This window comes from Rhinoraja longicauda, chromosome 5, assembly GCF_053455715.1.
Source record: "Rhinoraja longicauda isolate Sanriku21f chromosome 5, sRhiLon1.1, whole genome shotgun sequence".
Classification (NCBI taxonomy): domain Eukaryota; kingdom Metazoa; phylum Chordata; class Chondrichthyes; order Rajiformes; family Arhynchobatidae; genus Rhinoraja; species Rhinoraja longicauda.
This window is the reverse complement of record NC_135957.1, coordinates 26085771-26108220: the sequence shown is the minus strand read 5'-3', so window position 1 is coordinate 26108220 and position 22450 is coordinate 26085771. Positions and strand designations below refer to the sequence as shown.

General features: G+C 42.9%; 1 protein-coding gene across 4 annotated transcripts in view; it reads right to left on the bottom strand.

Moving 5' to 3' along the window:
- Nucleotides 1-612: 612 nt before the first annotated feature.
- hmgcll1 (3-hydroxymethyl-3-methylglutaryl-CoA lyase like 1) overlaps nt 613-22450 on the bottom strand; it is a 65531-nt gene continuing 43693 nt past the window's right edge. For 2 of the 4 annotated variants that reach the window (XM_078399173.1, XM_078399174.1), the window contains 2 exons: nt 18952-19077; nt 6725-10012 (listed from right to left, as the gene is read on the bottom strand). In XM_078399173.1, the coding sequence (XP_078255299.1) occupies nt 9905-10012; nt 18952-19077 (234 nt within the window). In that variant the 3' untranslated portion in view covers nt 6725-9904. Of the gene's footprint in view, nt 700-6724; nt 10013-18951; nt 19078-22450 lie in introns of those variants that run through there. The other 2 variants (XM_078399176.1, XM_078399175.1) reach the window with 2 other exon arrangements.

Below are 22450 nucleotides of genomic sequence, written 5' to 3'. Positions count from 1 at the left end.
AGAAACAAGGAACTGCGGATGCTGGTATACCAAGGAAAGACAGCAGGTGTAATGGTTATTTTAGAAATGCTCGCTGCAATGAGAGTCCAGGACATTATGAACGACTGATTGATAAATACATCTCTTGATGCTCCTGAACACATCATCAATGATGTAACCTGGGGTCATTGGGTGTTTCGGGTCTTTCAACATCAGACACCCTCGCCCGGGTGACCCAGCCGTGGTTGATCAGACCACGACTTGTGTTCAGGTAGCATTCGCTCCTCCCCATGGACCTCCTCTCCTGATCCAGAGCCATCTTGAGGCTGTCTCCACTGCCTCAGTGGTGTTCTTGATGACTCTTCTCCTCTCCATTCCGGTGATGCCCAGTGCACTCAAGGCCCTGTAGAGCGATTGCCCTGCAAAACCTCTACAGCCAACCTCGATGGGCATACACCTTGCCTTCCAGCCCTGCTTACGGCAGTCTATGACCAGCTCTTCGTACTTCGTCTTCTTTCGCTCGTGGACCTCCTCCAGACCGTCCTCCCACAGCACTGTCAGTTCCAACAAGACGATGTTTTTGGTCGCCTCTGAGACCAGGATGATGGTCTCAGGGCCTCAGGGCCTCAGGGCCTTTGAACTAACAAGTCTTCAAACTGAAAGTTATTCCCGAGCAATCGATGACTCTGGGTTTGATTGCACAGGCATCCCACTCCAACCCTGGGAACAAATGGATGCAGATGTGAAATTCCTGAAGAATTAGTCGGGACCCCCCTCACACAGGCCGCTGGCTCGTTATCCACTCCATCGCTAACTTAACTCTGCAATCAATATGTTTGCAAGTGATGAATGCCATGGCCCTCTCATATTCAACCCACCCCATCAATGCTGTCTCTTTATGTTGCCACAATATGACCAGCCGAGATGATGAGAATGACATGGGTTTCGGGCTGCCAGCGTTTTTGAAGGGTGCTCTTGGATTAGATGATGCCAAAATAGTCTTAAAGTCTGAAGAAAGGTCTTGACTCGAAACGTCACCCATTCTTTCTCTCCAGAGATGCTGCCTGTCCCGCTGAGTTACATTTTGTGTCTATCTTCAGTCTTAAAGTGATAGCAGCCATTCAAAATCATGTTAGTTCCCCTGAGATAGATTCTATTTCATCAGTAGGGACAATGTGCTTGCACTGTGGAGATTCTCAATCTGTCTTTAGCTTAACCTCCCTCTTTAAAATATATACATCAACAAAACAGGACGCATGAAGCAGTTATGCTAGTTTGTTAACTGGTACCAAAATGTGCATGTGGGTTGAATTATTTAATAAGAATTTACATGCATTTCTTTGACTCCCATGTGAGAATATTGCATTTCAAAGTTGACTGTGATCTTGGCACACCAGCAACAGACTATTATCTAGTCGAAGAATCTAATGCAATACATGTGTTTTATAAGTATCCATTAATTTAATTTAAGAACTCTATCTCTTCTGCAGTTGTAACTGATTAAAAAAATACAGCCCCAAACATAACATGTTGTCAAATAGCATTGGGCATGATTTGAAAAATCTGTTATTATTCTTTCTAATTGATCAATAAAGACTACACAAAATTTGCTGGCATCATTACTGATCATTTTACAGCGAATTATATAGTTCCGTTACCTTTCTCTCTTTAGCAAAGGCCAGACCTCTGCACTGCACGGAAATGTTTGTTAAAGTGCTTTCTCCTGACTCTCGGCAAAAGCCAAGGTGATGCATCTCTTTATCATCATTTCATGTTCATGTTCATGAGTCACCGGAGCAGAATTGGGCCGTTCGGCCCATCGAGCCTACTCTGCTATTCAATCATGGCTGATCTATCTTTCCCTCTCAACCCCATTCTCCTAATTTCAATCAACATTCCAGACCAATGAACCACTCCGCTTCCCCGCTATCAGTGTCTGCCTTCTCCTGCCAGATTCTCTTTCCAACTGCTCCCTGCGTCGTACTAAGAGCATCATGTTGACTACTGACAATCTAGTACTCTGCCAGCCATCACACAACCATCATGTTGGAAATCCGGAATAAAAACAGAAAATGTTGGATACACTCAACGGATCAAGCAGCATCTGAGAAGAAGGAGAATTCAAATTTCAGGTACACAACTTTCTATCAGTCAAATAGTTCAAAGAACAAGTGACATAGATTTGAATCAATGGATAAGTGATGCAGCCTTCAGCCTACTGGGTCCACGGTGACAATCGATCACCTGTTTGTGCCAGTTCTACGCTAAGCCACTTTCTCATCCACTCCCTACACATTAGGGGCAATTTATAGAAGACCAATTTACTTACAAACCTGCATGTCTTTGGAACATGGAAGGAAACCGGAGCACCCAAAGGAAACCCACGCGATCACAGGGAGAACGTGCAAATTCCACTCAGACAACACCCGGGGTCAGGATCGAACCTGTGTCACTGGCATTGTGAGGCAGCTGCTCAACCACTGTGACACCCACTTGGGGAAAATAACTTGCAAGAACTACAGGAAAAGATTAGGGGACAGGAATGGGACTGAATAGTTTGCTCTGCAGGGTGGTGGCAAAGAATAAGCTGGCTGAATAGTCAACTCGAGTGCCACAGTAATCCTATGATTCTACTTTAATTACCCTGTATCCTTGATGGACATAAAACTAGAAAGGCCGTGGATCTGAAATGTTACATCTGTTGTTCCCTACAGCTTCTTCTCTACAGCCATTAGGCTATTAAACACTCCAACCTCAAATAAGCTCCGAACTACATAGACTATTATTGTTATTATTGCACTGTTATTGTTTGTTTTTTATGTGTGTATATATATATATATATATAATCTATATATATATGTGTATTTGTGAGTATGTGTATATATGTGTGTATTTCAACACATTGAACTTTTCTTTCTATCTCGTTTATCATATTGTTTACAATGCACTATGTTTACATATTCTGTTGTGCTGCAGCAAGTAAGAATTTAATTGTTCTATCTGGGACATATGACAATAAAACACTCTTGACTCTTGTCTCTTGACCCTTTTCATGCTGCCCGACTCAATTGATGTTTACAGCATTTTCTGTTTTTTTATTTCAGACTTCCAGTGCCTGAGGTAATTTTCTTTCACGTTTTTAGTGGAAGGGATGGTGACAGAAATATTGGTCAGTATTCCTGCTGAGTGTTTTCAGTCAATACTTTGATGATGTATTGGCTGAGGCAGGTACTATAACAACATTTAAAAGGCCTCCACATAGGTACCTGGTTTGGATAGGTTTAGTGGGATATGGGTCAAGCAGCCAAATGGGACTCGCATAGATGGGCATCATTGTCGGCGTGGATACGTTAAGCTGCACGATGGCGTAGCAGTAGAGTTCTGCCTCACAGCGCCAGAGACCCCGATTCAATCCTGATTACGGGTGCTGTCTGTGCGCAGTTTGTACGCTCTCCCTGCAACCGCATGGGTTTGCTCCCGGTGCCCTGATTTCTTCCCACACTCCAAAGATATATTGGTTTGTAGGTTAATTGGCTTCTGTAAATTGTACATTGTCCCTAGTGTGTAGGATAGTGCTGGTGTCGGTGCGGGGCTTGGTCGATGCGGACTTGCTGGGCTGTTTCCGCACTGTACCTCTAAAGTCTCATGTAAAGTAAAAGACTCTGTGACTCGACGAGCGCCACCGTGCCACCTTTAATTAGAGGTGTTTCCTTTAATTAGAAACAATAGAACAGCACTGCAAAATTAGCTAAACAAATTTTAAGATCCACATGTTGAAGATAATTTGGATGGATTTCAAAATTAAATGGTCATTTCTGTGATAATTAACCTTTGCAGAGAACAGGCTGGACAAATGACTAATTCTGAAGCGAATAAACAAGGATAAACACAAGCAGAGCAATTTAGTTTTGTCCAGTGTGATGAATCAAACAGCCATGGAGCTATGCAGCCCAAAACTGGTCCTTCAGCCCAGTTTTTCCACGCCAACTGTTGAGTACCCATCTTTACGCATCCCATTTTCCAGCACTTGGTCCATCGCTTCCTATGCCTTGGCTTGTCTGGATAATTCCTAAGGAGTCTCTGTTTCCACTGCCCACTAAGTGTGTTGCAGACTCCACCCACCCCATGGGTGAAGAATGTCTTCCATAAATGCCTCCTCAGCTTCTTTCCCCTGACCCTAAACATAAGGCCTCTGGTGTTATACACCTCTGCTGTGAGGAAATGTTTCTTATTGCTATCCTACTGTGTCCTTCATGACTTGGTACACCTCTATCAGGTCCCCTCAGCCTCCTCTGCACCGAGGAAAACAAATTGGCCCTGGAGATATGGGGGTTGTCAGGGGTTGTCATGGAGAGTGTCAGAGGTTATGGGGAGTAGGCAGGAGAATGGGGTTGAGGGAAATATAGATCAGCCATGATTGAAGGGCGGAGTAGACTTAATGGGCCGAATGGCCTAATTCTGCTCCTATGACTTGTAAACTTATGCATTTATGAGAATTGTGCGACACTGTGGCGCAGTGGTAGAGTTGCTGTCTTACAGCACCAGAGAGCCTCTCTGTATCTTTAGCGTTTGATTAAAAATACAACATAAAGAATATAAAATTCATCGGATTAACCTGTTCCCTCTGAAGTTATGTCCATTAAAGTCTGTGCCCCCAAAGCCAATTATAATTACTGTGAAGTGAACTTGACCGAGCTTTTGATACTCACCAACCTTCCTTCACACATTGTTTGACGCTACGACTATAAACTACATCGGTGCTTTACCTCCACTCTTTCTTCAATGTTCTTTAAACTCCTTTTTCTTGTTAAATGCACTTTTGATTAGCAGGCCAAAGATGAATTTTCCATATATGTCATACAATAATGCCGCTCTAAATTGTTGCTTTCTGAACATTTAATTTTATTTTCACCCTTTTCCTGCTTCATGAGTTTCTTCAGCGATTAAAACTGTGCAGACTCAGTGACACAAATCTCCTTAGTACCACTGCACTGCACAATTACTTTTACAAATCTGATTGCTATGGGGGAAAACAGTGTAAGGGAGATCTACACTGTCTACAAAGTAAATAAGGTGCAGGTTTGCAAATGTGGAAATGGCCAAGGATTGAGTCAACTTTTTATTGAGAAAAATGGGTGGCTCTACAGTCGCTGGAGAACTTGGTGGAAGCTCTTCCACAATCCCACTGGGATGGAGTTTATGGATTTTGTCCAAATTGTTATCTGATAATTCTTTCTGAAAGCATTGTCTTATGTAAATTCTTGACCAATATCAAACCCAACTGCAATTTGCAGGTTCTGGCTGCATTGGATCAAATGTGGAAACTTGGGCTCTTAAATTGTTTGCAGCACAGTTCTGGCAGTTACACCAAACCAGCTCTGCTAATAAACTATAAATGCCGTATAAACACTTAGAAAAATAACATGAGCTGCTGCACCTTCATCAATTTACTTTACTTCAGCCATACAGCGCAGAAGCAGGTCCTTCGGCCCACCGAGTCCACGCCGACCAGCGATCCCCTTGCACATTAGCACTATCTTATGCACTAGAGACAATTTTTACAATTACAGAAGCCAATTAACCTACAAACCCGCATGTCTTTGGAGTGTGGGAGGAAACCGGAGCACACGGAGAAAACCCAGGCAGTCACAAACTCTGTACAGACAGCATCCGTAGTCCGGATCGAACCTGGGTCTCTGGCACTGTAAGGCACCATCTCTACTGCTGCGCCACTGTGCTGCACCCAATTCCCTTCTTCTATCCATGAAATCAGGTCTATCTGGCACAACTTACCAGTTAGAAATCATGTTAGGTGTAATGGTGAACTGCAGCATGGAAACAGATCCTTCAGTCCACCACGTCCATGCAGATCATCAATCACCCATTTTCACCAATCTTACTCGCCCTACATCCTATCCACTCTCCACAGATTTTTCCCGTCATTAACACCCCAGGAGCAATTCACAGCGGCAAATGAACACAAAGACCCGCACGCCTTTGGGATGTGGGAGAAATCCAGAGCACCGGGCGGAAACCCAGGCAGTCACAGGGAGAACATGCAATCTCTCCACAGGCAGCAGCCAAGGTCAGGACTGAACCTGGATCTCTGGCACTGTGAGGCAGCAATCCTACCTGCTGCACTGCTGTGCCACTCAATATCATTTCCTTCCAAATAAAATTATTTATTTTATCTGTGTAACTACTCGAGTGATTTGCAAAATGTTTACATGGCCCACTATTACTACTCCCATATTTGAGGATTAAAAAATTGTTGCCATGGATATTTTAAAATTGTATATTAACATTTTACCTCATTTTTTACCCAATAGATTTAATCATTTGATTAACCTATATTTCTGTCTACACTATTCTGCAACACGATTCATGGTGCAGGCGCACCCTGAGTTATGAATGATCTGACTTACAGAAATCTGCCTTTGCGCAAGTTTCCCTTACATTTTAAGCCATTTTTCAAGATAGTATTAATAATTATTATGCTTTATGGTTCTCATTAATAACTGGATACAGCATATATTTCATTAACTATGGCTAGTATTAGGCTAATTATTTAATGAAATTAAAGAATTATAGTGTATGTAGAGCAATACGATATGGGTGTCTGTAGAAAATGGACATTACTGATTTATGGAATAATCAGCCTCTGAGTTCTCAGGTTGAAAACCAGGGGACTGCCTCAATTAATCAATAACCATCATCACCCGAGTTTCTGCTGAATTAAGTTGGTCTTTATTAAAAAGTATATAATGGATCACATTTTTAATGCAGCAAACAACCACAATAATTTTGCTGAACTACACACGAGTGCAAAAATCTTTAAAGTTGAAAGCTTTGACGTCAAATGGATGAAAGTTCAACATTTTAAGGCTATGGATACACAGTTACAGGTTTAATCTTAAATATAATATAATCTCTTGGGAAATTTTCCACGAAAAGTTAATCAAGGAATGACATGACATTCAACACTCAACATTGGCGTTAGAGCAATGCTTTGAATCAGATCGACAACAAGAATGAAGTAGTAAGATAGATTGTTCACATGTAGGCACATTTAGGGTTCCTACCCTAGGCAAAGTATTTGGCAGATCTTCTTATGCTTGCTTACAGACAATTGGGAACAGAACAATTTTCACTGATGTTGATCAATAATATCATTAACATTGCATTTTACATGAACCTCAGACTACAAATGTAACACTCCAAAATAGGGATCCGGTCCCTGTCTCACTGCAGTGATCAGAAAATGGCTGCAAAAGTGCATGGAACAATAAACATGGTGTTGAGGCTCTACATGTGTTAGAGTAGACCTATGTAGAGCCCCATGTTGACACCAGCTAAGTATCTGCCTTGAAAACAGGTAAGTGGCTTCAGAGTAACATGATGGTAGATGACAAGGCCGGCACGATGGCGCAGCGGTAGTGTTGCTGACTTACAGCGCCATAGACCCAGGTTCGATCCTGACTATGGGTACTGTCTGTATGGAGTTTGTACGTTCTCCCTGTGACCGTGCGGGTTTTCTCCGAGATCTTCGGTTTCCTCCCACACTCCAAAGACGTACAGGTTTGCAGGTTAATTGGCTTGGTATAGTGTAAATTGTCCCTAATGTGTGTAGGATAGTGTTAGTGTGCGGGGATCGCTGGTCGGCGCGGACTCGGTGGGCCGAAGGGACTGTTTCCGCACCGTATCTCTAAACTAAACTATAAATTCAATTTGGAATTGTTGATATTTTTCAGTTACAAAGCAACGACCATCCTGAAAGCACCGTGGATCACTGCTTTTTGCCAATCTAAAAGATAAGCCATTTGATAAAGTCCTCCATGGTGGGCTGATCCAGAAGATTTAGATGCACGGGATTAAAAACTGTGACTTAGTCGATCGTATTCAGAGCTGGCTTACTGACAGAAAATCGAGGGTTGTGGTGGAAGGACAGTATTCAGGTTGGAGGTCTGTGACCGGTGCAGTTACACATGGGCCTGCATTGGGACTGCTGCTGTTTGTGATATATATATATATAAATGACTTGGGGGTAAACGCAAACGGGTTGGTTAGTAAATTTGCAGATTAAACCAAGATTGCTGGGTCGTGCACTGTGAGGAAGGCAGTCAAAGAATATAGGGGGGGGTGGGGGGGGGTTATAGGTCAGCTGCAGAAAATAGGCAGAGTAATTGCAGAAGGAGTTTAATGTGAGTAAGTGTGAGGTGTTGCACTTTGAAAGATCGAATGTAAGGGGAAAATATACAATTAATGGCATAACCCTAAACAGCATTGCTATACAAAGGCTTTTCGGGGCCAAGTCCAAGAGTGGTGGACGCAAATCCAGTGTTGGCATTTTAGAGGCTTTTTGATAAACACATGGATATACAGGGAATGGAAGGATATTGATAATGTGCAGGCAGTGGAGATTAGTTTAGACCTTATGACATTGGAGCAGAATTTGGCCATTCGGCCCTTCGAGTCTGCTCTGCCATTCGATCATGGCTGATCTACTTTTCCCTCTTAACCCTATTTTCCTGCCTTCTCCCCGTAAACCCTTGATGCCTTTACTAATCAAGAACCTATCAATGTCCGCGTTAAAAATACTCAATAACTTAGCCTCCACAGCCATATGTGTAAAGGAATTCCAAAGATTTGCCATCCTCTGCGTGAAGAAATTGCTCCTCATCTCCATTCTAAAGGTACATCCTTTTATTCTGAGACTGTGTTTAACTTGGCATTGTGCTCGGCATGGACATTTCATTCTGCTTCATGATAAATGTGGTGACCAGAATCTAGCCATCTTGGTGGTCAAAAAAATTGGATACAAAGTCCCCTCAGCATACTACAGCATAACTTTAGATGAACAATGGACTGTAGATGCTGGAGTTGAACAAAACACAAAGTGCTGCAGGGACTCAGCAGGTTCGCTGTGGAGGGAATAGACAGACGACATTTTGGATCAGGACATTTGAAGAAGGGTCCTGATCTGAAACGTCGTCAACCTGCTGCCTGACCCACTGAGTTCCTCCAGGACTTTGTGTTTTGTCCAGTAAAACTTTAGATCATTCACTCAATAATAGCCAATATCTGGATAGTGTGGCCTCATGAATCATATTGTCAACATTGAAGGATACCACAGGTAGTAACTGGAATGTTTAAGCCAAGTCCATGGTTCTCTTACATCTGAAACACAAACTGGCTGCCTACTGAGAGCTTTGAAGATTGTCAGCCCTGATCTGCCATGACCCCAAGTGAACCCTAACAGAACAGCCAAGATTGTACAACTCGTTCCAGACCTGTGATGAGCGGTGACATTTCTATTTCAGGTTCTTTAGAAGAGAACTGGAGAGAAACAACCACAGGATAGAATTAAATTATCACGGGAGAAATAATTAAATCCACATGAAATTTGAGCAGGATTCTGTGCCAACCTCACGCACAAGTGGGTGATTAAATGATCTCTACTTTAAGTGCGGGTATGGATCTCAGACTGGGCTGCATCGCATCCAAATGCTTGGATTGCAACTCCATAGGTAACTAGGCAGAGGTCCACCCAACTTCGTGAGCAGAGGCCTCTCATCCAAAGACGTCAACTGTTTGATTCTGCTCCAATGTCTTGTTCCTCTGATCCCGAAACCATTTGACTAGTAAGAATTTCATTGTTCCAGCCCCAATGACAATGAAACACTCTTGACTTTTGACATAACTATCAGTACTATGCTATATTGCAGAAGGCAAATGCTGGCCTCAAATACGATTAGTTCTGTCACCCATGTTTCACTTGAGTATTCACACATAAAATGCAACGCTATGATGTATTGCACCATGGCACATTACATTGTTAGGAGGATTCCAGTGCAATATTGAATTCAATATTAACATTTAATACTATGGCTTAAGTACTTGCAACATGAAATCTCTTCAGTCCATTTCAGTGTGAAGGCTTGTAGCAAGCTTGAGCCACTTTCGAGTTGGTCTTCCTATTGAGTGCTTCACAGATAAAGTGACCAGCTTCCATTAACTTGCATAAATCTACTCCCTGGAGCAAGATAAACGAATAAATCATGTTTAAGAAGTGCAACAAACTATATATGATTTGCATTTTTTTTTTAAAACGCACTTGAAAATAGATGCAAAAATCAATGCAGATATTAAACGGGAAAGAAAGATAAAGGAAAAGGAAGATACGTAGTTTTATCAGAACATCAAACACGGGACTCCATTTGAGGCTCACCCACAAGAGATCTGTCCCATTCTCCCTCTCTAACTTCAAAGAGTGAAAGGTAAAAGCCTTGTATATTTGGTTATAAGAGCCTCTGTGAAATAGTTTATATTGACAATAGACAATAGACAATAGGCAATAGGTGCAGGAGTAGGCCATTCAGACCTTCGAGCCAGCACCGCCATTCAATGCGATCATGGCTGATCACTCTCAATCAGTACCCCGTTCCTGCCTTCTCCCCATACCCCCTCACTCCGCTATCCTTAAGAGCTCTATCCAGCTCTCTCTTGAAAGCATCCAACGAACTGGCCTCCACTGCCTTCTGAGGCAGAGAATTCCACACCTTCACCACTCTCTGACTGAAAAAGTTCATCCTCATCTCCGTTCTAAATGGCCTACCCCTTATTCTTAAACTGTGGCCCCTTGTTCTGGACTCCCCCAACATTGGGAACATGTTTCCTGCCTCTAATGTGTCCAATCCCCTAATTATCTTATATGTTTCAATAAGATCCCCCCTCATCCTTCTAAATTCCAGTGTATACAAGCCTAATTGCTCCAGCCTTTCAACATACGACAGTCCCGCCATTCCGGGAATTAACCTAGTGAACCTACGCTGCACGCCCTCAATAGCAAGAATATCCTTCCTCAAATTTGGAGACCAAAACTGCACACAGTACTCCAGGTGCGGTCTCTCCAGGGCCCGGTACAACTGTAGAAGGACCTCTTTGCTCCTATACTCAACTCCTCTTGTTATGAAGGCCAACATTCCATTGGCTTTCTTCACTGCCTGCTGTACCTGTATGCTTCCTTTCAGTGACTGATGCACTATGACACCCAGATCTCGTTGAACATCCCCTCTTCCTAACTTGACACCATTCAGATAATAATCTGCCTTTCTATTCTTACCTCCAAAGTGAATAACCTCACACTTATCTACATTAAACTGCATCTGCCATGTATCCGCCCACTCACACAACCTGTCCAAGTCACCCTGCAGCCTTAATGCATCTTCCTCACAATTCACACTACCCCCCAGCTTAGTATCATCTGCAAATTTGCTAATGGTACTTTTAATCCCTTCATCTAAGTCATTAATGTATATCGTAAATAGCTGGGGTCCCAGCACCGAACCTTGCGTTACCCCACTGGTCACTGCCTGCCATTCCGAAAGGGACCCATTTATCCCCACTCTTTGCTTTCTGTCTGTCAACCAATTTTCTATCCATGTCAGTACCCTACCCCCAATACCATGTGCTCTAATTTTGCCCACTAATCTCCTATGTGGGACCTTGTCGAAGGCTTTCTGAAAGTCGAGGTACACCACATCCACTGACTCTCCCCTGTCAATTTTCCTAGTTACATCCTCAAAAAATTCCAGTAGATTTGTCAAGCACGATTTCCTCTTCGTAAATCCATGCTGACTCGGAATGATCCTGTTACTGCTATCCAAATGCTCAGCAATTTCGTCTTTTATAATTGACTCCAGCATCTTCCCCACCACTGATGTCAGACTATTGCTTCACCAAAAAAAAGTTATTTTCCCATGATGTTTTGTAATCGCAGAACTGGGCTTTGGGAATCGGTACAGTATTTCTTTGCTTTGCAGACAAAGGGAAGGATTGAAAGGACAACCACAGGTGAGCTCAGATTTACAGACAGAGTGACCTCTGCCTTCTTACCCTGCACATCCGCACCTTGCTGTCTACAAATCCTCACTGGGCCAGGAAGTAGTGCAGGCTGCCAAATCAAAAGGTGTGGACTCAGCTCATTGAGAGATTTTCAGTTGCCTTGGAAGCAACTCCTTTCTAAAGGTACATCTTTTATTCTGAGGCTGTTCCCTCTGGTCCTAGACTCTCTGACTAGTGGAAACATCCTCTCCGCATCCACTCTATTCAGGCCTTTCATTATTCGGTAAATTTCATGTTCATAAGTTCAAATTTCAGTTTCTAGGAGCAGAATTAGGCCATTCCACCATTCAATCATGGCTGATCCATCTTTCCCTCTCAACCCCATTCTCTTGCCTTCAATCCATAACCCATGACATCCTTACTAATCAAGAAGGAGCTTCAACGATGTACAGATATGCCTCCAAGGATAGAACCATTGGGGAAATCGCTGGTCAGTGTGGACTCGGTGGGCCAAAGGGCTTGTTTCCCCACTGTTTCTCTGAACATAACTTGCTTTTGTCTTTCTCTGCTCTGCTTGTGGCGAGCTCCAACTATGAGACTAGTCTGGCAAACAAAGGTGAGTCATTTTTTAGGGCAGAGGTGACATTGTCGGTATGCCCCTACATGTTCACATTCCAGGCAGCAGGTTGATCAAAGGTGTTCTGAGGTCCACACACCATCATCTGCAAAACCGGCATTTGCCAAAGAATGGTAGCCTGCAGTCACAATACAGAGGGAGAGAGAAAGAACAGAACTGGAAACGTGATGTCACATCCAGTTAAACTGCCCTGAGACAGGGGCAGTTCCAGTGTTGCTGCATTTAAGGACCACATCAATGGAAACAGTAAACATTGCAGAAAGAGAGAGCAAATACAAACTCCCTCTTGCTGTGAGGCTGCTGTGCTTGGAAGGAGCTCTCCAAGGGCTGCTAATTTAAGAGGAGTTGAAAGACATTTGTGACTGATTGAAATGGGGGTTAAACCAAGTTCTCTGCCTCTGAACTCTGAGGGCAGCTCAATGAACTGAAAGTACCTTTTCTGCTTTGATCTGCAGTCAGTTTACTGCTGGTTGCCTTTGTGCTTCCGATGTTGCTGCTGAGTCACTCACAAACAGAGCTGTTTAGTTTTGGGTTAGTTTAGAGATTCAGAGCGGAAACATGGCCCTTCAGCCCACCGAGTCCGCGCCGACCAGTGATCCCCGCACATAAACACTATCCTCACACTAGGGACAATATTTACATTTATACCAAGCCAATTAACCTTTGTCTTTGTACGTCTTTGGAGTGTGGGAGGAAACTGAAAATCTCGAAGAAATCCCACGTGCTCATTGGGAGAACGTACAAACTCCTTATAGACAGCACCCGTAGTCAGGATCGAACCTGGGTCTCTGGCGCTGTAAGGCAGCAACTCTGCTGCTGTGCCACCCTGCCGCCCTAATCTTCTACATTGCCAATTACTTTAAGAGCACCGCATGTCAGAAGACCCGCTCCCTTGTAATTTTATGTTAACACATGAAGCCCCATTTTAGAATGAAAAATTTCCCCAAGCAAAACAATGCCAATTAATGGCAGCAGTTCATTTTCAAGGAGCTGTTTTATAATCCCTATATTATCATAGAGTCATAGCCACACAGCACAGAAACAGGCCCTTCACCCCATCTTGCCCATGCTGACCAAGATGCCCCATCCACACAAATTCGATCTGCCCGTGTTTGGCCCATATCCCTCCAAACTTTTCCTAACCATGTACTGTCTAAATGTCGTTTAAATGCTCCAGTGAGCAAGGATAATCCTTGGAGATGGTTAATGTGATGCCATTTGGCTGTGGAGCCCATGATTTTATACACATGTCAGCCTCTTGGGAACAAATTCCTAGCCAGTGGAATCTCACCCTATAGCTCAGGTACTCCAGTCCTGGCAACATCTTTGTAAATGTTCTCTGCATTCTTTCCAGTTTAATGACATGCTTCTATAGCAGGATGACCCAAATTGAACACAATACCCCAAATGTAGCCTCACCAGTGTTTGTATACCTGTAGCATAACATCCCAACATCTACACTCGGTACTCTAATTAATAAAGGCGAATGTGCCAAATCCTTATTGACCACCCTACATTGACCTTACTTGGTCCTAAGGATTGACCAAATCCTTATTGACCACCTGTGACATTACTATATTGAATACAAATTGACAGTACAACTCAGAATGGTCTCAGAAGCTTATTTCGTTTCACATTTATTTCTGATTGGATTGCAAAATTAAATTTATCTGTGTTTTTCTATTTTTTTCTGGGTTTGTAAAATCTTTGGAACAGACAGAATGCAATTAGCTATTCAAATCCAATCCCATTGTGGCTGCACTGATAAGATAACATATCAAAATTGATATTGCAACATTAAAATGTATGAGGTAATGTGGTAGAATGCAATGAAATCCCGGAATTAAAGGAGCACAAAAGGAGGCCATGCAGTCTATGTGTCCATACTCAGCAAACAATTGTTACTTAGACGATCCAGTTTCTACAGCAGTATGTTATGAAGCATTATGTGCTAACCAGCTCCATGATAGAGCTTCCAACTCCAAGTTCTCCTCAGTCTCCTCTGATCTACAAAAAACAACCTAGACAATTCCTCCCCAGAAACAAACTCTTCCAGCTATGGCAACATCCTTTTAAACATCTCTCCAATGCCATGATAGAGTGGTGAACGATGTTTAGTAGAAGCAGCTATAATCAGGAGTTACAGTGTTGCGGACATTTCATATAAACAAGAACCGGCCCTCAAACTAGTTTCAAATGCAAATTTCAAATTTCAAGTTGTAATTGGTCCTGAAATTACAAAGGTGGCTGCCCACACAAACATCACTGTCTATGAAAGGAGCAGGTTACCCGCTCATAGTGGGAGACAACTAAGGAAATGTGGTTCAGAAATTGGCATGACAACAAGGCATTCTTGGGTGCATTGGCCAAATGGCCAGAAAATAGAGCAATATCAAACCTGGCATCAAACAACCTGGACTAAGTTATTGTACAGCATTCTGATAGACATCCAGTAAGTTTCCAGACTGGTTATTTTGCCATTCAGAACCTCAAGCCTGGTTATAGTCATATTTATTACCCCGTCAGCTCTCCCGATACTGTAATATAAGGCCTCAGAAGTTTTTTTGAAAATTTAAGTGAACTATCTTCACTCAACAAAGGTATCCTGTCAGGTCCTTCAGATCAGATGTGTACCTGTTGTAAATATATAATTCTAGCTGAGTTTAGTTTAATTTAAAGATACAGCATGGAAACTGGCCCTTCAGCCCACCAAGTCCCTGATTACCCGTAAACTAGTTCTATCCTACACACTAGGGACAATTTACAAAAGCCAATTAACTGACAAACCTGCACGTCTTTGGAATGTGGGAGGAAAGCGGAGGCACCCGGAGAAAGCCCACATGTTCACAGGGTGAACGTATAAACTCCGCACAGACAGCACCCGTAGTCAGAATCAAACCCGAGTCTCTGGCGCTGTAAGGCAGCAACTCTACTGCTGCGCTACTGTGCTGCCTGTTTGCAACCATTTGTCTATCTCTAAATATTGAACTTTGCAATTGTAACTGTAGAAAATGTATTTAATCACATGGTGTTATTTTTGAGGTGAAAGCGGATAAACAGTTCATCGACTTTGAATTCAGGAGATTTCAGCACCAGGTTCTCTCACCAGAGCTCCATTGCATGTCTGCTTGAGCTGAACAAAGACCTGCTGCATTTATGGTTACAGTCTCTGTGTGACTGTCTCAAAAGTCACGATAACCAGCTCCAGTTGGGGCCTGCGCCTCTGCTGGTGAAGTACGTCTGACGTATGCCTTTTTCCGTTCCTTCTCAACCTGCCTCGCTATTGCCTGGGACTTGACATCCTCATAAATCTTTTCTGCATTCTATCCAGCTTAATGGTATCCTTCCTTTCGTAGGAAGACCAAGACTGAGCACAATATTCCAAGTGTGGCCTAACCCCAGTCTTGTACAACTGGGAATGGGTTGTGTGACTTGTGGTGAGCGAGGATCCTGGAAACTGGAAAGTCAACCTGCAAATCCAAAGTGGGTAAGGAGCATGTATAACCATGTTCAAGCAACCCAAATCAAACCGGAAGTCTCTCAGTAACAGCAAGACATAAGCTCATCACAGCACAATGCTGATGGCAACTTTGCAAGCACTATCTGTGAAGTATTTTGTTACGGGGTCCACGTACAACTTTTCAGTGATGCACCTAATTTAGCATTTGATGCTAGTTATTCAGTAAGTGGCTTGTAAAAGAGATCACAATATTACTCACAGTGCTTCCTGATATAGGAAAGCACATGGTCAAGAGAAAAACTATGACAATCATCTGTAATTTAATGTCCTTAATGTAGATGCAACAAATGCTATACATTTCCAATAAAAACATAAAATATATTAAGGAAAATTTGATTTTACTTAATGGAAGTTTATCTAATTATAATTCTTACATAATAGTATCCATCTGCATTTTAATCTGTTAATGTTCAGAAATTCAAACGTTGAACCATTGCACCCAAGCAATGAAGGCACTCATCTCCCCCGTTTGATCACTATCTTACACACTAGGGACAATTTACAAGTATACCGAAGCCAACTAACCTACAAACCTGTCCGTCTTTGGAGTGTGGACTGCCCAGAGCACTCGGAGAAAACCCACGTGGTCACAGGGAGAACGTACAAACTCCATACAGACAGCACCTGTAGTCAGGATCGAACCTGGGTCTCTGGCGCTGTAAGGAAACAACTCTACCGCTGCGCTATCGTGTAGTCTCAGCTGAGACATTTAACTTCTTATTTTTAGGTGATTGCAAAGCCTCAGCATAAACCCATCAAGGTTTGTCAAAGGCTTATTATTTGTAAGGAAAGAGCTCGGTGTGATGTGTAGATACACTGATCAGCCAAAACATTATGACCACTGACAGGTGAAGTGAATAACATTGGTTATCTTGTTACAATGGCACCTGTCAAGGGGTGGGATATATTAGGCAGCAAGTGAACAGGTGGTCATAATGTTTTGGCTCATCGGGCTTTAATGTTTTGGCTGATCAGTGTATATTACCCCATATGCTGGATAACAACAGTGCTTTTTTTGTAGACAAAAAGGTGCCAGTATCCATTTATCAGTCCACATGCACCATTCACAAATAAAGCACTGGATAAACTCTTGGCGGGAATTGTGCATACACTCACTAACTACTATATTATCACATAACAATAAAGAACAAGAGTAGTCCATTCAGCCCTTCATACCTGCTCTGCCATTCAATAAGAATGTGGCTGATCTTTTACTTCTCCCATTTCCCATTCTAACCCTATAATCTTTGATCCCTTATTATCAAATAAACTTTGATCTCTTGTCACAAGGACCGAGCCTTGGACCACATTGGGTTAAGCATGCCAAATATTCACCATGCACTTCCCATCGTAACATAGAGCATAGAACAGGAGTGGCCAAACTTGCTTAATGTAACAGCCACATACGATAAAGTTCAGATGTTTGAGAGCCGCAAGACATGAACAAAAGAGCCGCAAGACATGAACTTAAATATTTTTACTAACCATGAACATTAAACTTACGTTTTATTCCAATGGGGTCTCAATTCATACCCAGTAAATAATTATAAAGCTTGAAATTTTTTCTTATTTACCTTTTATATTAACTGTGATGAAAAAAGGAGCTCAGCCAACATATTTCCACGAGCCGCATATTAAAGGTCAAAGAGCCGCATGTAGCTCGTGAGCCGCGGTTTGGCCACCCCTGGCATAGAACAATACAGCACAGGAACGGGCCCTTTGGCCCACAATGTTTGTGCCAAACATGATGCCAATCTAATCTGCCTGTACATGATCCATTTCTCTCGATTCCTTGTATGTCCATGTGCCTATTTAAAAGTCTCTTAAACGGCACTATCTTACCTGCCTCCACCACCACCCTGGCAATGCATTCCAGGCCCCCACTACTCTTTGTGTAAAAAACTTGCTACACACATATCCATTAAAATTTCCCCCTCTCACCTTGTAGCTACGCCCTCAAGTGTCGGACATTTCCACCCTGGGAAAAAGATCCAGACTGGCTACCCTATCATATAATTTTCACATACTTCTATCAAGTTCCCCCTCAGCCTCTGACGTTCCAGAGAAAACAATCCAACTCTCTCCAGCTGAAACCCTCTAATCCAGGCATCATTCTGGTAAACCTCCTCTGCACCATCTCCAAAGCCTGCACATCATCCCTGGAATGGAATCCTGAATGGCTGACACCTTATTCTGAGAAACATCACCTCTGCACCTACCCTCTCAACCCCACAAAGATGTTCCACAGGGACCTCCTCTCATTTTCCAAACTCCAGAGAAATAAAGCCCAGTCTGATTAATCTCTCCTGAAAGGACCTTTGCCCATCCCAGCTGGACATTCAAACAGTCACTCCATGGCAAAGAAAGCCTTGCATGCAGTGATGTGAGTAGTCCAACAGCTCCCAACAAACTGGCGTGTAAAAAGGCAAAGTTGGACAGTGGCTAGAGACCTTACAGTGTCAAAGACCCAGGTTCAATGCTGACCCTGCGTGCTGTCTATATGGAGTTTGCACATTCTCACTGTGACCACATGGGGTTCCCCCGTGTGCTCTATTTCCTCCCACATCCCAAAGACGTGTGGATTTGTTGGTTAATTGGCCCTGTAAAATTGACCATCGTGTGTAGAGAGTGGTGAGAAAGTGAGATAACATAGAACTAGTGTAAAGGGGTGATTGGTAGTCAGTGTAGCCTCAGTGGGCTAAAGAGCCTGTTTCTATACCGAATCTTTCAATGCAATATCGCATCCAACTTCCAAACTCTGAACAGGTTTGTGATTACTGCCCATTGCAACTCTTGCATCCTTCTCGTCTGTTGGGACTCTGCTCAAGCAAATTAGCTGTCCTCGTGATGGATCAGCAATCCTTTCTTATTTCTACAAATATTTCTCCTGGCTGCATTTATAAGACAAAAATTGCCCTTTTAAAACCTTCTCAGAAGAAGTGATGAAGGAGTAACCTGAGAATCAACTTACAGTGTGAATCCCCAAACCAGTCAGCATGTAAACCACATCTTCTGTGGAGACATTGCCAGAAGCACCTTCAGCGTAAGGGCAGCCACCAAGACCAGCTACAGAGCAATCCACCACACTGATCCCCATCTGTGTAAAGGGATAGAGTACAAACATATAGTAAAATATGTAGAAACAAGGAACAGTGGATGCTGGTTTACAAAATAGGACACAAATTGCAGGAGTAACTCAGCATGTCAGACAGCATCTCTGGAGGATATGGATAGCTGATGTTTCAGGTCGGGACCCTTCTTCAGACTGCCAATGTTTCAAATTGGGACCCTTCTTCAGACCTGACTTAAAACGTCACCTATCCATTTTCTCCAGAGATGTTGTCACCCTCCTGAGTTACTCCAGCATATTGTGCCCTATGTTGTAAACTATATCGGTAGAGTAAATTTCAGAGAAATTGTTATTGCCAACATATTGTTTTACCTAATGACTGTTGGTTGGGCCTCTAGAACTGCCTCCACAGCACTCCATATCTCTCCTACATTGTCTCCATTTTGACAATGCAGGTGGATAAAGAACATGCGTCTGCACCATTTCGGTGGGTAGGTTCAAATAAAATCAACGGGGCTGATCCAGGTCAAGAACCGCTTTAAATGACACTCTTGCAGAAGAGGCAGAAGTGTAAGAACATGGCATTCTGGAAATACCCAGTGATGGTGTGCCTCAGAATAACGCAATCTAATCTTCTGGGAAAATATCTCAAATAAGTCTTCCCACGGATTGCCTCATGTGGAAACCTTGTCAAAAGTGTAAGAAGGAGCTGCAGCCACTGTTGGCTGGCTGAATTTCTGGTGCGGCACCATTCGACTTTCAAATGCTTATAATCCATTCCACTCTGGGTCACATGCATGCCAGAACCCTTTTCCCAGGGTGGAAGTGTCAAAGACTAGAGGGCATAGTTTTACGATGAGAAGAGCACATTTTAAAGGAGATGTACTGGGCAGGTATTTTTGTAGACCGAGTGGTGGGTGCCTGGAACACGTAACCAGTGATGGTGGCAGAGGCAGATACAATGGTAGTGTTTAAGAGGTTTTTATTTTAATTTTGTATTTTATACCTATCTTATTCTATTTTAGCTTGTTTTTATTTTCTATTCTCTTTAATGACTGTTTTTAATTGCTCTTAACTGCTCTTTAATGTTTTATGTAAAGCACTTTGAATTGCCTTGTTGCTGAAATGTGCTATATAAACTTGCCTTGCCTTGCCTTTAGATGCAGAGAGTAGTAGAGGGGCATGTACAGTAGTTTAGTTTAGTTTAGTTTAGAGATACAGCATGTAAACAGGCTCTTCAGCCCACCGAGACCACACCGACCAGCGATCCCTGCATACTAACACTATCCTACACACACTCGAGACAATTTTATATTTATACATTCACACCAAGCCAATTAACCTACAAACCTATACGTCTTTGGAGTGTGGGAGGAAACCAAAGATCTCTGCGAAAACCCACGCAGGTCATGGGGAGAACGTATAAACTCCGTACAGACAAGCTCCCTTAGTCAGGATCGAACCCGGGTCCCTGGCGCTGTAGATTCAGCAACTCTACCGCTACGCCACCGCGTTGCCTCATATATATGTAATCTCATCAGGTAAAGTAGATTAGTTTAGTTTGCCATCAAGTTTTGCATTGACATTGTGGGCCGAAGGGCCTATTCTTGTGCTGTACTGTTCTATGTTCTATGTCCTTTGTCCCGGATGCCTTGTGAAGAGCAGCAATGGATATCTGAATGTCTGCTCTTTAGCTAGCCTGAAAATTAGTGAAGTAAAAGGAGTTAGCTTTGCCCTTTATTGAAAACGAAACCCAAAGATTGAACCAAAACTGGAATTACTGGTCTGTCTTTTAAGTTGAGAAACATTGCATGAGAACTAAATGAACTGGAGGCTTGAAATTTCATTTTCTCTTGGTGGATATCAGCTGCTGAAATAAAACAGCAGATGGCAGTGTTAATTAACTGCAAGCTTCCAAGACCAGCCTCATATACTGTATAAGCAGCCCCCTTACGAGATTTAATTCACTGGTTAAAATGTTCACAGGTTAAAACTATCTCACTAACCGTTAAGAAAAAATTAACACAGAAGTTACACTTGAGGATCAGGTAGGCATAATTGTCTCAACTCTGTACCAAATGTTAAATGTACCCTAATCAAACAACCAAAGCAATATTAACTCTTCGTCGATTTTTTTTAAGCAGGATTTTCCTCTCATTGCCTTCGGACTATTTTAGATGGCAGCTGAAAAGAATCAAAAGGTGAGACGATATCTTGCACAAGGCTTTGTGGCCAAATGAATGTCCGAGTGGGCCTAACCCATCCAGTTGTTCTATCTTTAAACTACATTTTCTGAGCGTCACTTATTCGAATGCCCTTTTGTGTTTCTTTAACAATTTTTTTTCGTTTATTTGAGAAACGGCATGAAAACAATGCCTTCAGCCCACCGAGTCCACACTGACCACCATTCACCCGTTCACACTAGTTCAATGTTATCTCTCTTTCTCATCCACTCCTTACACACTAGCAGCAATTTACAGAGCCCAATTAACCTACAATAACCACACGTCTTTCGGATGTGTGAGGAAAAACTGGGGCACCTGGAGGAAGCCCACACGACCACAGGGAGAACATGTCAACTCCACACAGACAGCACCCGAGGTTAGGATTGACCCGGGTCTCTGGCACTGTGGGGCAGTATCTCTACCCGCTACAACACTGTGCCACCCAAGGTTTCTTCCAGCTTACTGTGCACCCTGCTTCTCCTCCTCCCCTTCCCCCACGGAATTTATTTATATTTCCATGAAAGTATTGGTGCCAGACTGACCAACATGTAAAGGTTCCCCTTAACCCAAACTGGCTCCAATGATCCAAGGATTTCAAGCCTGTCCTCTGGCACCTTTTTGCCAGGCACGCATTAATCTGCTTTATCCTGCTGTGTCAATACCCATCACAAACATTGGCAGTAAGGCATAGAATACTACCTCCAGAGAGGTCAAGTCTATAGCATTTCTATTTTTATTTCCTGTATTTTTTGCATAAATCAGAGGAGCACAATTAGGACATCTAGCCCATCGAGTCTACTCTGCCATTCAATCATGGCTGATCTATTTATCCCTCTCAACCGCATTCTCCTGCCTTCTCCCCATAACCTTTGAAGAACCTGTCAATCTCTGCTTTAAAAATACTCAATGTCCGCCTCCACAGCTGTCTGTGCAATGAATTCCATAGATTCACCACCCTCCGACAAAAGACATTTCTCCTCATCACCTTTCTAAAGATATGTTCTTTTATTCTCACCACCACCTCCTTTGCCCTCTGGTCCTCGACTCTCCCACTAGTGGAAATATCCTCTCCACATCCACTCTAACCAGACCTTTCACTATTCAGTACGTTTCATAGTGGCCCCCCCCCCTCATCCCTGTGAGTACTGCCCCAGAGCCGTCAGATATTGCCGAGT